The sequence below is a fragment of the Morus notabilis genome, unplaced genomic scaffold (assembly GCF_000414095.1).
Source record: "Morus notabilis unplaced genomic scaffold, ASM41409v2 Scaffold1032, whole genome shotgun sequence".
Lineage (NCBI taxonomy): Eukaryota > Viridiplantae > Streptophyta > Magnoliopsida > Rosales > Moraceae > Morus > Morus notabilis.
This window is the reverse complement of record NW_010366892.1, coordinates 286,810-299,764: the sequence shown is the minus strand read 5'-3', so window position 1 is coordinate 299,764 and position 12,955 is coordinate 286,810. Positions and strand designations below refer to the sequence as shown.

Sequence of the window (12,955 nt, the reverse complement as noted above, 5' to 3'; positions counted from 1 at the left end):
TTAGAATTTAAATTTTATGAGAGAACTCTTTGATGAGAACTTTTTTATTCAAAATTTTTATGAGAGAAAAAATTATAATATAATCAAAATCATAAATTTAAACGTGTGAATCAAATGAGCCCAAAACTTAGAGTCCTATTTAATTTATGGGTTTAAATCAATAATTCTTAATTTTAATATTTAAAATTTAAACTTTTTTAAAAAAAAAATACTGTAATAAAAATAAAATCATGAATATTAAGCAAACGAGCCCAGATTCACGTTGAAAGTAAATAATTATTCAATAACATTAAAAAAAAAAAAAACAATTAGATGAGGGAATTTGATTTTTAAATGGCAATAGTAACTGCCAGCAGATTTCAGAAACTTTTAGAAGCAAATAACATATTTTCCTACACATTTAAGTAAATAACATTTTAAATTAAAAGAGATGTATTTTTCCTTTTTAACCCTTGATTGTATTTTCTCCTCCGTCTCAGGTCTTTCCCTCCTCTCTCGTCTCTACAATATCTCTCTCCTCTTGGCTCTTCGGCAATCCTATCTCCGGCGACAACATCTCTCTCTCTCTCTCTCTCCGTCACCAACAACTGCAAGCCCCCGTCGGGCGAGATATACTCGCGAATGAGCTCTTCCGCGGCTGTAATAGCGCGATCTCCTCACCACCAACATCGTCGAGACGAAGATGTTGGGAATGTGTTTGTGCTTTTGACGGGAGAAGACACCATTAGGGAAAATGAGGCGAGGAGAGAGAATGAGGTTGTTGGTTCAGTGTTTGCGCTTTTGACGGAAGGAGAGATATGAAAGGGAAAATGAGGAGAGGAGAGAGAAAGGGGAAAAAGGGGCTTTGGTTTGCATAGCAGTATTTTTATTCTTATTTTTAAATCCTATTCATTTTATTAATTTAAATTTAAAATTTAAATTTTATTACAATAAAAAATTATAAAAAATAATTATATCTAATTTTTTTATTATAATAAAAAATTATTACATAAAATTATATCTCAATTCAAATTAAAAATTTGAATTAGTGAACTGAACGGACCTTAATTATAATATTTAAGGTTTTTTATTAGCTTGTAAAAATAGATTTATTCAAAAAATGCTATTTATTGCATTTTCATAAAACTTATGTCCTTAATTCTTCTATTATACTGGTAGTTTCAGTTTTTAATTATTAGATCTAATTAAAATTACATCAGATTAAAAAAATATGTAGAATAAATATATTTTAATATAGATCTGACGACTGAAGAATCACATACTATTAATAGTCTATTTTTACAAGAACTATCGGATAAAGTCTCTAATTTTTATTCCCCTCTTAGATTATTATGTATTTCTCCCATTCTCCCTTTTGGTTGTTGATGTGGTCAATCATGAACTAATCAATTCATGTATATCATCCACGGCCAAAACAAGGTAATAAAATTGTCTAAATTAAAGAAATCAAGACATTTATAGATAGATTATTAATCAAATTGCGCAGGTAAAAAAGGAAAAGGTAATAAAATTGTCTAAATTAAAGAAATCAAGACATTTATAGATAGATTATTAATCAAATTGCGCAGGTAAAAAAGGAAACGAAACAAAGAGAAAATATTATGTTGATACTCATACTATACGAAACATTCAATACGAGTGTTACAAACAATTAATTTGAAAGGAAAATTAGATAGAATCATAATTCTATGGGAAAGTAAATTGAATTTAAAATGAAATTATCAAAATATACATTGTATATAATTACCTTTTAGAGAAAATTACTGAACTTATGTTGCGTCTGAATTTTTAATTTTACTATTAATTAATATTTTTTTAACTAATATAATTTTATGATTAAAAATATTAATTAAAAGTAAAATAAAAATATATATTCATACACACGTTAAAAAGTATGTATCTCAATTTCTCTTACTTCTAAGATTTTTGTGAATTTGGGGCTATTATCTTGTCCAACATTCATCACCCCATTAGGCTCACTTTCCTATTCCCTTTCTCTCTCTTTTTTTAATAATAATTACACTGGTAAAATTTCATACTATAATTTAATAAAATTATCATAATATTATAAATATAGCAAAAATGACATAATTATTATCATAATAATGTCACATATTACATTATATAATGATATAATCATTTATTTTAATAACATCAAAATTTTACTATTCTTGTAATATTTTCAAAATTTTATTATATTTAAACTCTACTATTAAAATTTTACCATATGTGTAAATAGTCCATTAGGCTCACTTTCTTGTGATAAAAATTCTGCAAATTGATTGATTTTTTTAAAATAATTTGAATTTTTGAGCTGGCAGATATATCATTTCCTGATACTTTTTAGGAGGTGTATGAGATTTCAGTTGCTGTTTGTGCAGACACTGCTCTGCATTTCGAGATTAATAAAAGCCAGTTATTTTATGGAAAAAAAAAAACCACAAACACACACACATTCCTGTGACAATAACTTAACAATCTCCCAAAATTCTAATTATTTTGGGCTCCACAATGAATATTTTCTGTTCATAACACCACTAGATTAATCCACATAATAAATCTGTTAGCGTGTCAGACTTTAAAAATGTAGATATAGAATCCTTAAATTGATGTTACATTTAAAATCCTATCAGCCTCTCGCAAAAATTAGAATTTTAACAAACATCTTCATGCACCTTAATGCGATTCCCAACAGTTGATTTTACGTCAAAGATCTTCCACTCTTTCTTCACAGCTCTAGCACCACAACTGTTTACCAACAAAAAAGAATAAACATATCCAAGTTAAAGGAGTACAAAATAATAATTGTAATAATAGTAATTACAAATAATTAAATAAAAATAAAAAAAAAGGTTTGAGAGATGATTATACATTCTGAATCTGTTGTGATCCAATTTCCTTTCCTTGGTGGGTTGTGATCTGAATGATGAATGTTAGTGATTGAATATAGTGACCGTTGTGTGATTAGGGTTGAATCATTTTTCAATGAAGAAGGCGCTGAAATGGCTGAATAAGCAGAGGAGATTGTGGAGCAGCTTTCTACATCCCATCTAAAGCTGATCTTGGGCGATTCATTGCTGAGTTGATCATCATCGGGTACTGCTTTAAGAGCTCCTCTGTTTCTAAATTGCAGAACCTGATTTAACAAAATAGTACACCGCTTTAAGCCTCAAATCAAGCAACTTGACTACCAGTTCCATAAATATAGGCTCCCGTTTATTTCACCGAATTGAGTTTTGTTACAGTAAAAAGCTCTCAGAAACAATTACATCTAATTTTTTTACTACAGTAAAAAGCCCTCACATAAAGTCACATTTCAACTCGAATTAAAAATTCAAATCAGCGAACTAAACATAACCATAAACACATACATGTGTAACGAATCCGACATTTTAGAGAGTACATTTTTTTAACAAGTCTTACTTAAATTTTATGTGGTTACAAACACAGCCTATTGATAATTTTACACTTGCCTCTATCATCCTTCTCCTCCAATTTAAAAAAAAAAAACAAAAACAAAACAAAACCGAGAAGGGGCTAAAATTTATCTATACTCCCCCACAATTTTAATTATTAGAGATGCGGGGCCTTCTCAATTTGGGCATTAATAATTATAACATCTTCCACCTAATTACAAAATATCCAATCAACATGCAAAGTCTACTGGCACAATACAAAGTTCCCTCCACCTATCATTAAACATTATAGAGAAAGGCTCAAAATATCTAGAACTGAGGGTATAAAAATTAAAATGTGAGTATCTCTAAATTCAAAAAGGAAAAAAAGAAAAAAAAAAAAAAAGATTTTTACCTTTCGACCTATGAATTTACCCGCCCTCTCAGATTTAGCAGCCGCAGCCCACCTCAAAAGCTCCTTCATTCTTGACATGGTTTTGGCCTTATCCCTCTTGAGTTTTTCCTTCTTTTCTGATGTGCCAACACTTTGGTCGTTTGTGCTTGTATTGTTGGTTGACAATGTCGTTTCGCTTATCGGTAAAACCTTGTTGCCCGAATGATTAGTCTGATCCATCTTACTAATGCCTAAACCCCTAGCAATGTCTTCTTTCTTCATCTTCATGGAATTATTGATCTGATTTTGTCTTGTGTTGATGTCACTAGGCCTCTTCAAATTAGTAGTGTCGTAAAAGCAAGCGGTTGCTATATCCTTTCTACAAAGGAGAAACAACTTTAAGTACTTCTTAGTACCCGGTTTGCTTCCTTTGACGTTTTTAAATCTCCCATACACCCCACCATCACGCCTCAACACAATTATATGTTTTGGTCCAACCACATGATCATCTGAACAAGAGAAAAAAATTAAGTTGGTCAAATATAAATAATGCGATGGTTTTGAAAATGGGTTGTGAAACCATAAGAGCGTTCAGAGTAGGTGATATTTCTTTGGGCCTTACCACTAGCTATTTCCTTCTGGTTGGTAGGGCCTGGACCATCATCCTTTCCTTTGTCATGTGTTGCCTTGAAGAGCCATTGAAGAAACTGCTACAATATTAGACCAAGATGGGAAATATGTGAGCCTATGCAAAAAGTGTTTGTTTTTTACTATGAAGTTTTACACAATTGCTCACCTGCATGGTTTTATATGTATTTTGTGTCTCCTCTATATAGTGCCTTGAGTGAGAGAGAGAGTCAAGAGATGAGGATTTGATTATTTTAAGGTCAAATGGACAGCTCTGAGAGATCTACCCGTGCAGTTTCATACGCTAAAGATTCCTGTCTAGTGTTTTGAGGCTTTAGGGGAGAAGAAGACAAAGGAAAATTGAGTGAATATAAGGAAGACGTCCGGTGAGACAACCAAGCAGTGAGTGGGGAAGCGTTGGCTTGGGATTCTTAGTAACATGGAGATTAAATAAATAACATGATCATGTGGTTGGTATTAAGGAAATAGATTTTGATTTAGCTAAATGGGGTTTAGCATTGGTGGCATTTTGTTTGGCCATACACTTGTAAGTCCATGGCTCTACGATCTGGTTGGTTCCAGATTATGAAATGGTACGGACTCTTTCTCTCTCTGTTTTTTTTTTTTTACCGGTCACCAGTCAAAGATTTACTTGGGTGGAGTGTGAATGTGATGCATGCTATCTAATTACCCTTTTAATTAAACAAACCAAGGGATAAGCCTTATCCACTCGTTTGATGTTGACAAAGTCGGCCAATGCTCTAAAACCAACTTGTTTATAAAGTGAACCAAGTTGGGAGTTTCCAAGCTCAAAAGGCTAGATCTGTTTTGTTAGTCTCTTCTAAATGTCTAGCTGATAATCTAAACTAAAATATACACGTACACGCAACACTGCACAAGGCACTTGCTCTCCAATCAAGCTTGGCAAGCAGTCGCCTAATTGGACCGTTAAGAAGAAGCAAGGCCCTCCATTTTCTTAGGCAAAAAGACCAATTTTTTTTTTAATGAAATATTTACGATAGGATAGAAAAATACTTTACTAGTAGAGTTCTATCTTAAACCGTCATATTTATTTCGGGTTTGTTAATTTTACGTGCTTTTTTCATCTTATTGTGATTTTAACGAAATCTTATGTTAAGAAACAATAGGAAAAATGAAAATGGATTGGGAATGTGCATTGATACTGAACATCAGGCTTATATAAGTCAAAGGAAAAGGAAGGTTAATTAATAAAGACCACTGTGTGCAAAAAAAAAAAAAAAAAAGAGACTAAATTCACATTTTAGATTATGTTATAACAAATAAGGAAGATTCTTAACCTTTAGCTAACTTGATCTAGTTCATGATTTTAAATGATCCACAAACAGATTCCCCTGGCCCCTTCCATTCTGTTTCTCAGTCACCATTTAATAGTATTAACACCTATTATAGATGTTGATTAAGCATGTGGGCAAAGAGATATTTTTATGAAGGGAAAATAATTTGTCGCCTTAAGCTGTTATTCATGTGGGCACTAGAACAAGGACTAATAGGGGCTCACATGGGGAATGACATGAGGAAGGCATCTAATACTCTTGTAATTAACATGGCCAGACAAACATTTCAATCACTTGTTCAACTAGTTAATTACAAAAAAATGACTAAAGTCCTTACTCCAACTACGTTAAAGACACGAGCGGTGCTGAACACCACACACTAATAAACTACAGGTCCACAACATGAGGTCCAGAAATATACACACATTTTATTAGTTGTGCCCAAGCATTTTTCTACTTTGTGTCTGAGCTTGTTTGCCCTCTCATTTTCTTAGCTTTCAATGCCATCCTTTGGTTTGTGGCAGAAACTGCACATGCCGAGTCCACCAATATTGGCCGTTGAAAGAATATCAGTGGCTAAATCACATCACAGTCAAAGCATAAATAAAACAAAATAGCTGTACGGATCTGCAACTCCTAATTGGCCACATCAAGATCGTTATGTCGGAGAGAGGTCTAGAGAATTTTAGCTCTTTGAAATTTGGAGGAGTATGTGGAATAGTCGTAATCTTAAAAACCACCACGTTCCTTTTGTATATCTTGGCACAGGCGTATCAAATAACACAAGGAAGTACTAGCTGCTTGGAAAGTTCTAGATAATATTGCATGTAATGATATAGTGGTAGCTAAGCTGATTACTTCATGCAAGTTTGAATTGAATTATGGCAATCTTTTATTTTCATTTCTAGTCCATGATCAAATCTTTCGTTCTCAATTTTTGAAACGTTTCAAAAGGTGATCTCCATTATAAATTTGTCCCAACAAGGTCCATCAATTCATAAGACCATTAAAAAGAAAAAAATCGCGATGGCATGAGACACAAGACTACCGTGCGCAGTTAGGTGTTTTTGTTGGTTTTACGAGCTAGGGGAAAGGAGTTGATTCACAACTTTGATTTCGGAGCTTGAAGATGGTCTTTTTACCTACAACCATCAAAGCTTTTTAAAGAGTTTCCTCTCTTTGGGCGCCCCTTTGATTTTGCCCACCTAATCAGTCAAAGCTCTAGGAAGTTTGCCTCCAGATTCAAATTAATGGGCGCTGAGGATACAAATTATGCTCTAATGTTTCAATAACCTCTCACATGGCACAACCATCAGTGGTGGTGGCATGACAACAATAAGATGACCTACCAATCAGGGATCCACCCCTCTTTTTTTTTTTTTTTTTTTTTTTTTTTTTTTTTTTTTCCAATTCCTTAGAATTCTTTAGTATAAAATAGACAAGATAATATGTAACTAAATTCCTCAATACATTATTAAAATATTTTATAAAATTTCTGAAATCTAGTTCCGTAAAACTAAAATTTATTTTCCATCGTCAGAATACCTTTAATAGTAAACACTAAACAGCCTTACCAGGAAAGAAAAGAAAAAGAAAAAGAAAAAGGAAAAAAAAAAAAAAAACCCCCAAAGGTCTCAAGTCAATACAAGCCTTTCTAATTCTAGTGAGATTAGCTGCCTGGCCAGGGACCTGGCTTTCTGCCGTACTTTGCAATTCATCTCCTATTCTACATTACAATTTCTCATTCAACTAGAGGCACCGCTGTCCCTTTTAGCAAAATTTTAGGTGCATTTGGAGGTCAAGTTCAAGCCACTAGAATTATAATAAACAGTATTTTCTCTCACAAAAATTTAAATTTAAAAAATTCTACTATAATATTTTCTCTCATAAAATTTAAATCTTAATTCAAACTAAGTGGTACCTTCCAAAGGGGCATATTAATCCATTACTAATTTTTATCTTTTGCAGAGGCTATATTGATTATTCAATTTGAAAAACAGATTATCATACAAAGAACCAATAAAACGGAATCAATACGATACAAGAAAAAGAAATTAACTGAACTTATCATACAAGTTGAACAACGGTAATCAGAAACGCGTAATTGCATGAAAACAATCTCCAACTGAATTTTAAACATTCACAATGATGCTGACTCTCTTTAGCCCCCAGCGAGCAGAATTTTCCACCTCTTTCCACTCCTATGTTGTTGGAGAATCGGCGCTAAACAAAAATCCCCTTTCAAACTCCCATCACATACATGCATTTATCTTCACACAAGCAATACCCAGGCCCACACTTTTAACCGAGCTGCTGGGCTTTTCTTGACTTTCTGAAACCAAAGTTCCCTACCACAAAAAGGCCGTGAAACACAGCTTTCTGCACATTACTGGGAACAATTATGGTGGTGACACCAACTGGGTCAGATCAGACCAAGGGCAAATAATGCCCATGTACAAATCCAGCATCAAGAAATCAAAGTTGTTTCAAGAGACATGGGAAAATTTACCGGCAATAGGAATGGCACGACTCATGGTTGATCTTCATCTGATCTTGACCGTGTCAAACGCCTACGCCTTCTAGGAGGGGCTGGAGAGGTGTCTTCTCCATTGTCGCTAAGTATTCGAAGGTCATCTTCGTCGTCGTCGTCTTGAAGACCCAACAGATTCTCACCCCAGATCAACCGGCGATCGGAATTGGCTCCGCCTGAGCGCCTATGCCTTGTCCACGCCCTTGGCCGAGCTCGGTGATCCCCTGCATTGTCCATGTTGCCTATCATCTGGAACAGAAACAGAGTTGTCCACCATGGTCCGTTAGCGTCACCACCGGCCCTTTCGCCGCCTAGCCTATCTCCATTCTCAATGACATAGTCCCCGACCACGACAGCGCCAGGAATTGCCGAACGGATAGCACTGACGACATCACCAAGTTCTCTTTGGTGCTCAAGGCGTTGCCAAGCTCGTTCACGAGATGGGTCGATGTCAGATGGTCGAGTGGTAGGATGAACCCTCCGAGCATGTCGGCGGAGTTCTTGGTAGTTGCCGGAGAATGAGCAGGATTCACGGGAGCAGCTTCTTCTCTTCAAATTAAGGTGCTTTCTAGCCTCTTCTACGACCTCCCAGCCAAGAACAGTTCCTCTGCACAAAGGACATTTCAAGCTCAAATCGGACTCTGATGAATTCTCCACACCAAACTCATCAACTTCTACCCTTTCTCTTAAAGGCTCTGAATCAACAGCCTCCACAATGCCTTCCTGTGTTTCTAAAAGCCTATTTAGATCTCGAGTGTTATTTTCTCGCGGTTCTCCATGCAAATCAACAGATATAACAGCATTGCTTTCATTTAGGTTGTGATTTTGATTATCCTCATTCAAGTTTGGTCTCAAATTGTTCGAGTTTAGTGCTAAAGAACTGGATGGAGTTGGATTGTTCCTATTATTGGCTCTTATCTTTTTAAACCGGTCCAAGCAGTTTGAGTGCCTATAACTTGTGTCACATACATAAGACCTGCAACCCTTGTCATGCGAGCTGCAAAGTAGGAGAACAGCATTATGGGGGTGGTCCATGCAGATGGGGCATGAAATTTCATCCAGTTCTTTGTGAAGAGCACGCATATCTGAATCAGTACAAATTCTTCGATTGACACCAGCCATCTTGAAAAATACTGTGTAGTTTACTCGACACATATAATTCATCAGAACACTAGTACTCATAAATAATCAAATGCTTTATCAATTTTGAAAAAAGAAAATACACATGTACAACTATAACATTCAGTAACGACAAGAAAGAGAGGAGGAAATGAATCCTGGGCACATGTGTGCGTTTTGTGTATATGCATATATAAATTTTTTTATCCGCATAGCCAAGTTCAATACAGCCCATTATAGGCACACGAACACAACTAGAACCAATATTGATCACAACACAAATTTCATTATCTTATTCTGTAACATATGTGTGTTGGAAGAGAGACAGAGGGATAAACAGCAATGATCTTTCTTAACCTCTTTTCTCATCTTTCAGACTATTGTGAATAGCATCTTTATTCATTGATTCAATAGAACAAAACCCAAAATCCAATAGCTACAACAGTACTGAACGACCAACCAGTCAATCTAAAAAAGGTCTGCTACCCCGGTTTTTTTACTCTTAGGATCCTTATCAAAATGGTGAAGCCTCATAATTTTCGCAACCATCAATTCAACTAAAAGGGGGAGAAGGTTTTTTTTTTTTTTTTTTTTTTTTCCTCCTATAGAGCTATGTATGATATAAATCAAGCCCTTATGGAGTCCAAGGAAGACCTCTAAACTTACCGAGATTTATTTTCCCCCCCCCCCCCCCTTTTTTTTTTTTTTTCCTCCTATAGAGCTATGTATGATATAAATCAAGCCCTTATGGAGTCCAAGGAAGACCTCTAAACTTACCGAGATTTATTTTCCCCCCCCCCCCCCCCCCAATTTTTTTGTGTCATTCTCAATACTTTCGACGACTGGCTGCCTCAATCTGCCCCATAAACTTACCTTTAAGATTGTCCATAAGCCGCTAGTCTTAATACCACAATCACCTTTGTTATCTAATGATACAAGTCAAGCCTCAGTTAATGGCACAACACATTAGGAAAATATGGCCATTGACCTCTTATGGTCATTAGTTATAAACTAATTATCCATAAACTTCAAAGTAAACTACGAACCACAAAGTAAGATGATAAATGAAGACAGCTTGATAAGAAATGAATTTTAGTGAAACTACAAGCTACAAAGCATATTTTATTAGTCCCAAACTAATTTATTTTCAAACAAAAACAAAACAGAATGGAATGCTAATATGATGTAGGATTAATAGGTCCTACTGTTGTGAGATCAAATATTAACAACTCCTAAACAAGCAAACAACCCATAACAGAACGGCCGTTGTTTGAAGTTGAAAATATAACAAGATTATCAGGACAAAGAATCATTCAACAGCATTTAAACTTACCAAGAGGAGGAGCTCTAAATATATTCCCTACCGAGCTTCTGAATCTCTATTTCTGTTAGACTGATACCAATTGAAAATTACTGAATCTTTACCCAACTCTATAAAGAAAATCACAAGGCAAGCACTCTACAATGCTCCAAACTCCAAACTATGAAACAATTATGAAGCAACGGATAGCACTACAAAGCTTGAAACTACAGTTCTTGAATAATAATTAAGCAACTACTTCTCAAGCCACAAGGTCACCAATCAGTCCGAAGACCTGCAGTTATGTCAGGAAACAGATGTAATGATCACACAAACAACATATGGCGACAAAGTTTATCATTGAAAAATCTTTATTCACTAACTATAACATCTGAAGTTTGCGTGAAAAAAAAATACAAGTCCACCATAGCAAACAGATGCAAAAGGATGATAACAATCATAAATCGGCAACAAGCTATCCTCTACCCTGACACCTGAGATACTGACTCCACATCATTTTTCAAAGATCTCATATGCAAACACAATTATCACAATAAGTTAATAAGCCGTAGCAATAATACCACACATATATAATCAGGAAATATAATATATATACATATATATAAACTTGTATGTGTATTTGCAACCAATCAAATATCAGCAATTCAATGGGATTCTCAATTTAACCTTCAAATATGCAAGCTGTAATATGGTGGTAAAGAGGCATTATAAGATCCCAGTTTTTTCGTCCACTAAACGCAAACATCAAATTCAAAACAACCAAATAACCCCCCCCCCCCCCACAAAAAAAAAAAAAAGGCCATAAAAACCACACCGATCATCCATCTGCCACCAATTCGATTAAACCCTAACCCAAAACAACTCAATTACCAACAGATCCTTAAAAAAAAACTATAATTTGGTCCAGAATTTGACGGATTTATACATATAAAATAAAAGTACCTAATCAAAAAGAGGATCAGAGCTTAAATTAAATCGGCATCGAGCAAATTATCAGATCAAGATTGAATTACAGAAAAATTGAAACCTTAACGGAGGAAAAGAAGGCGAGAATTTACGAAAAGGAAATGAACTGAATCCGTTCTGAAATTGGTCTTGGTGAGATAGCGTAAGAGAACTTGCTGAGATATAGGAATCGGGAATTTTGGCGTGGAAAATGGAAATTGTAAATGGAAGAACTTTTATTTATAGGCCAAAATTTTGGGGTTCTGATTTATCGAAAGTAAAAAAAAAAAAAAAAAGAAGGGCTCTATGAAATGTGAATTATCGAAAAAAAAAAAATGGAGGGCTGTGGGACTTTGAGTAGTGTTATAAATTTTAAAAAATTCCTTTTAGTTGTGTTAAAATAAAAAATAATTGTCACAGAAGTAATTGAGTATTTAATAAATTATAATTATATAAATGTTATTTTTTTTAAAATAATTATATAAATATTGTTGGTTTTAAAAATAATATAATAACGTTAGATAAATTGTGAGGTTGAATTTCTGTAGATAGTTAAGATGGTTGTAATTAATAACATTAAATTAATATATAAAATAAATAATAATTGATAATTATTTAGGAAATAAAAATGAATATATTAATAATATAATAATGAATAAATTATCATTAATGAATACATTAGTAATTAAACTATATATATATATTAAATTAATATGCTAAATAATTAAAAATAGTAATTAGTAATTAATTATAAGTAATTATTATGTTAGTAATGTACTTATATTTATTAGATTATAAATAATTAATTAGTATATTAAGAAAATAATTAATATATACATAATTTATTAATATTCCTTTTACTACTTAAATTATTAACTTTTACTTACATGATTAAATAATTAGTTAATTAAAGATTAATGTTTAATTAATAATCTATTATTTGATACATCACATGATCCATTTTTAATAATCATTATTTTTATAATAATTTTTTATTAATATATTACATATTAATAATTATAATTTAATATTAATTATTAATTGAGTAATTACTATTTATTTTTTATTTACCCAATATTTACTAATTAATAGATTATAATTAACATAATATATAATTTATATTAATTATTAATTATTTATTTAATAACCTATTATTACTTGTTATATTGTTAATATGTTATATAATTAATTTTTTATAATTAATTTTTAACTAAATAAATAATGATTATTTTATTTTATTAACAAAAATAAAAACTTAATATTAATAAATTAATATTTAATTAATACTGAAGTAATTACTATTTATGT

At 33.0% G+C, this 12,955-nt stretch overlaps 2 protein-coding genes across 4 annotated transcripts; both read right to left on the bottom strand.

The window, feature by feature from the left end:
* Window positions 1-2,728: 2,728 nt before the first annotated feature.
* On the bottom strand, window positions 2,729-4,077 carry LOC21398300. The gene is made up of 3 exons (XM_024174310.1): window positions 3,811-4,077; window positions 2,872-3,136; window positions 2,729-2,748 (listed from the first exon to the last, which is right to left on the bottom strand). Exons 1-3 carry the CDS (start codon window positions 4,075-4,077, stop codon window positions 2,729-2,731), a joined length of 552 nt encoding a protein of 183 aa, XP_024030078.1.
* Window positions 4,078-7,712: 3,635 nt separating this feature from the next.
* On the bottom strand, window positions 7,713-11,864 carry LOC21398299. Of its 3 annotated transcripts, XM_010111402.2 has the most exons (3): window positions 10,715-11,864; window positions 8,242-9,395; window positions 7,713-8,121 (listed from the first exon to the last, which is right to left on the bottom strand). In XM_010111402.2, the coding sequence occupies exon 2, from the start codon at window positions 9,382-9,384 to the stop codon at window positions 8,263-8,265; it is 1,122 nt and encodes a 373-aa protein (XP_010109704.1). In that variant the 5' UTR covers window positions 9,385-9,395; window positions 10,715-11,864; the 3' UTR covers window positions 7,713-8,121; window positions 8,242-8,262. The 3 variants fall into 3 exon arrangements, with proteins under 3 accessions (XP_010109704.1, XP_024030071.1, XP_024030072.1); XM_024174303.1 differs by lacking the exon at window positions 10,715-11,864 and having other exon boundaries at window positions 8,242-10,063; XM_024174304.1 differs by lacking the exon at window positions 10,715-11,864 and having other exon boundaries at window positions 7,713-8,111; window positions 8,242-10,063.
* Window positions 11,865-12,955: the final 1,091 nt, after the last annotated feature.

Coding starts and splice junctions, on each gene's coding strand:
- LOC21398300 (XM_024174310.1), bottom strand. CDS start 4,077: ATGAAGATGAAGAAAGAAGACATTGCTAGGGGTTTAGGCATTAGTAAG. Junction 3,137..3,810: donor GTAAATTCATAGGTCGAAAG/GTAAAAATCTTT, acceptor TTGTTAAATCAG/GTTCTGCAATTTAGAAACAG. Junction 2,749..2,871: donor GATCACAACAGATTCAGAAT/GTATAATCATCT, acceptor GTTGGTAAACAG/TTGTGGTGCTAGAGCTGTGA.
- LOC21398299 (XM_024174303.1), bottom strand. CDS start 9,444: ATGAGTACTAGTGTTCTGATGAATTATATGTGTCGAGTAAACTACACA.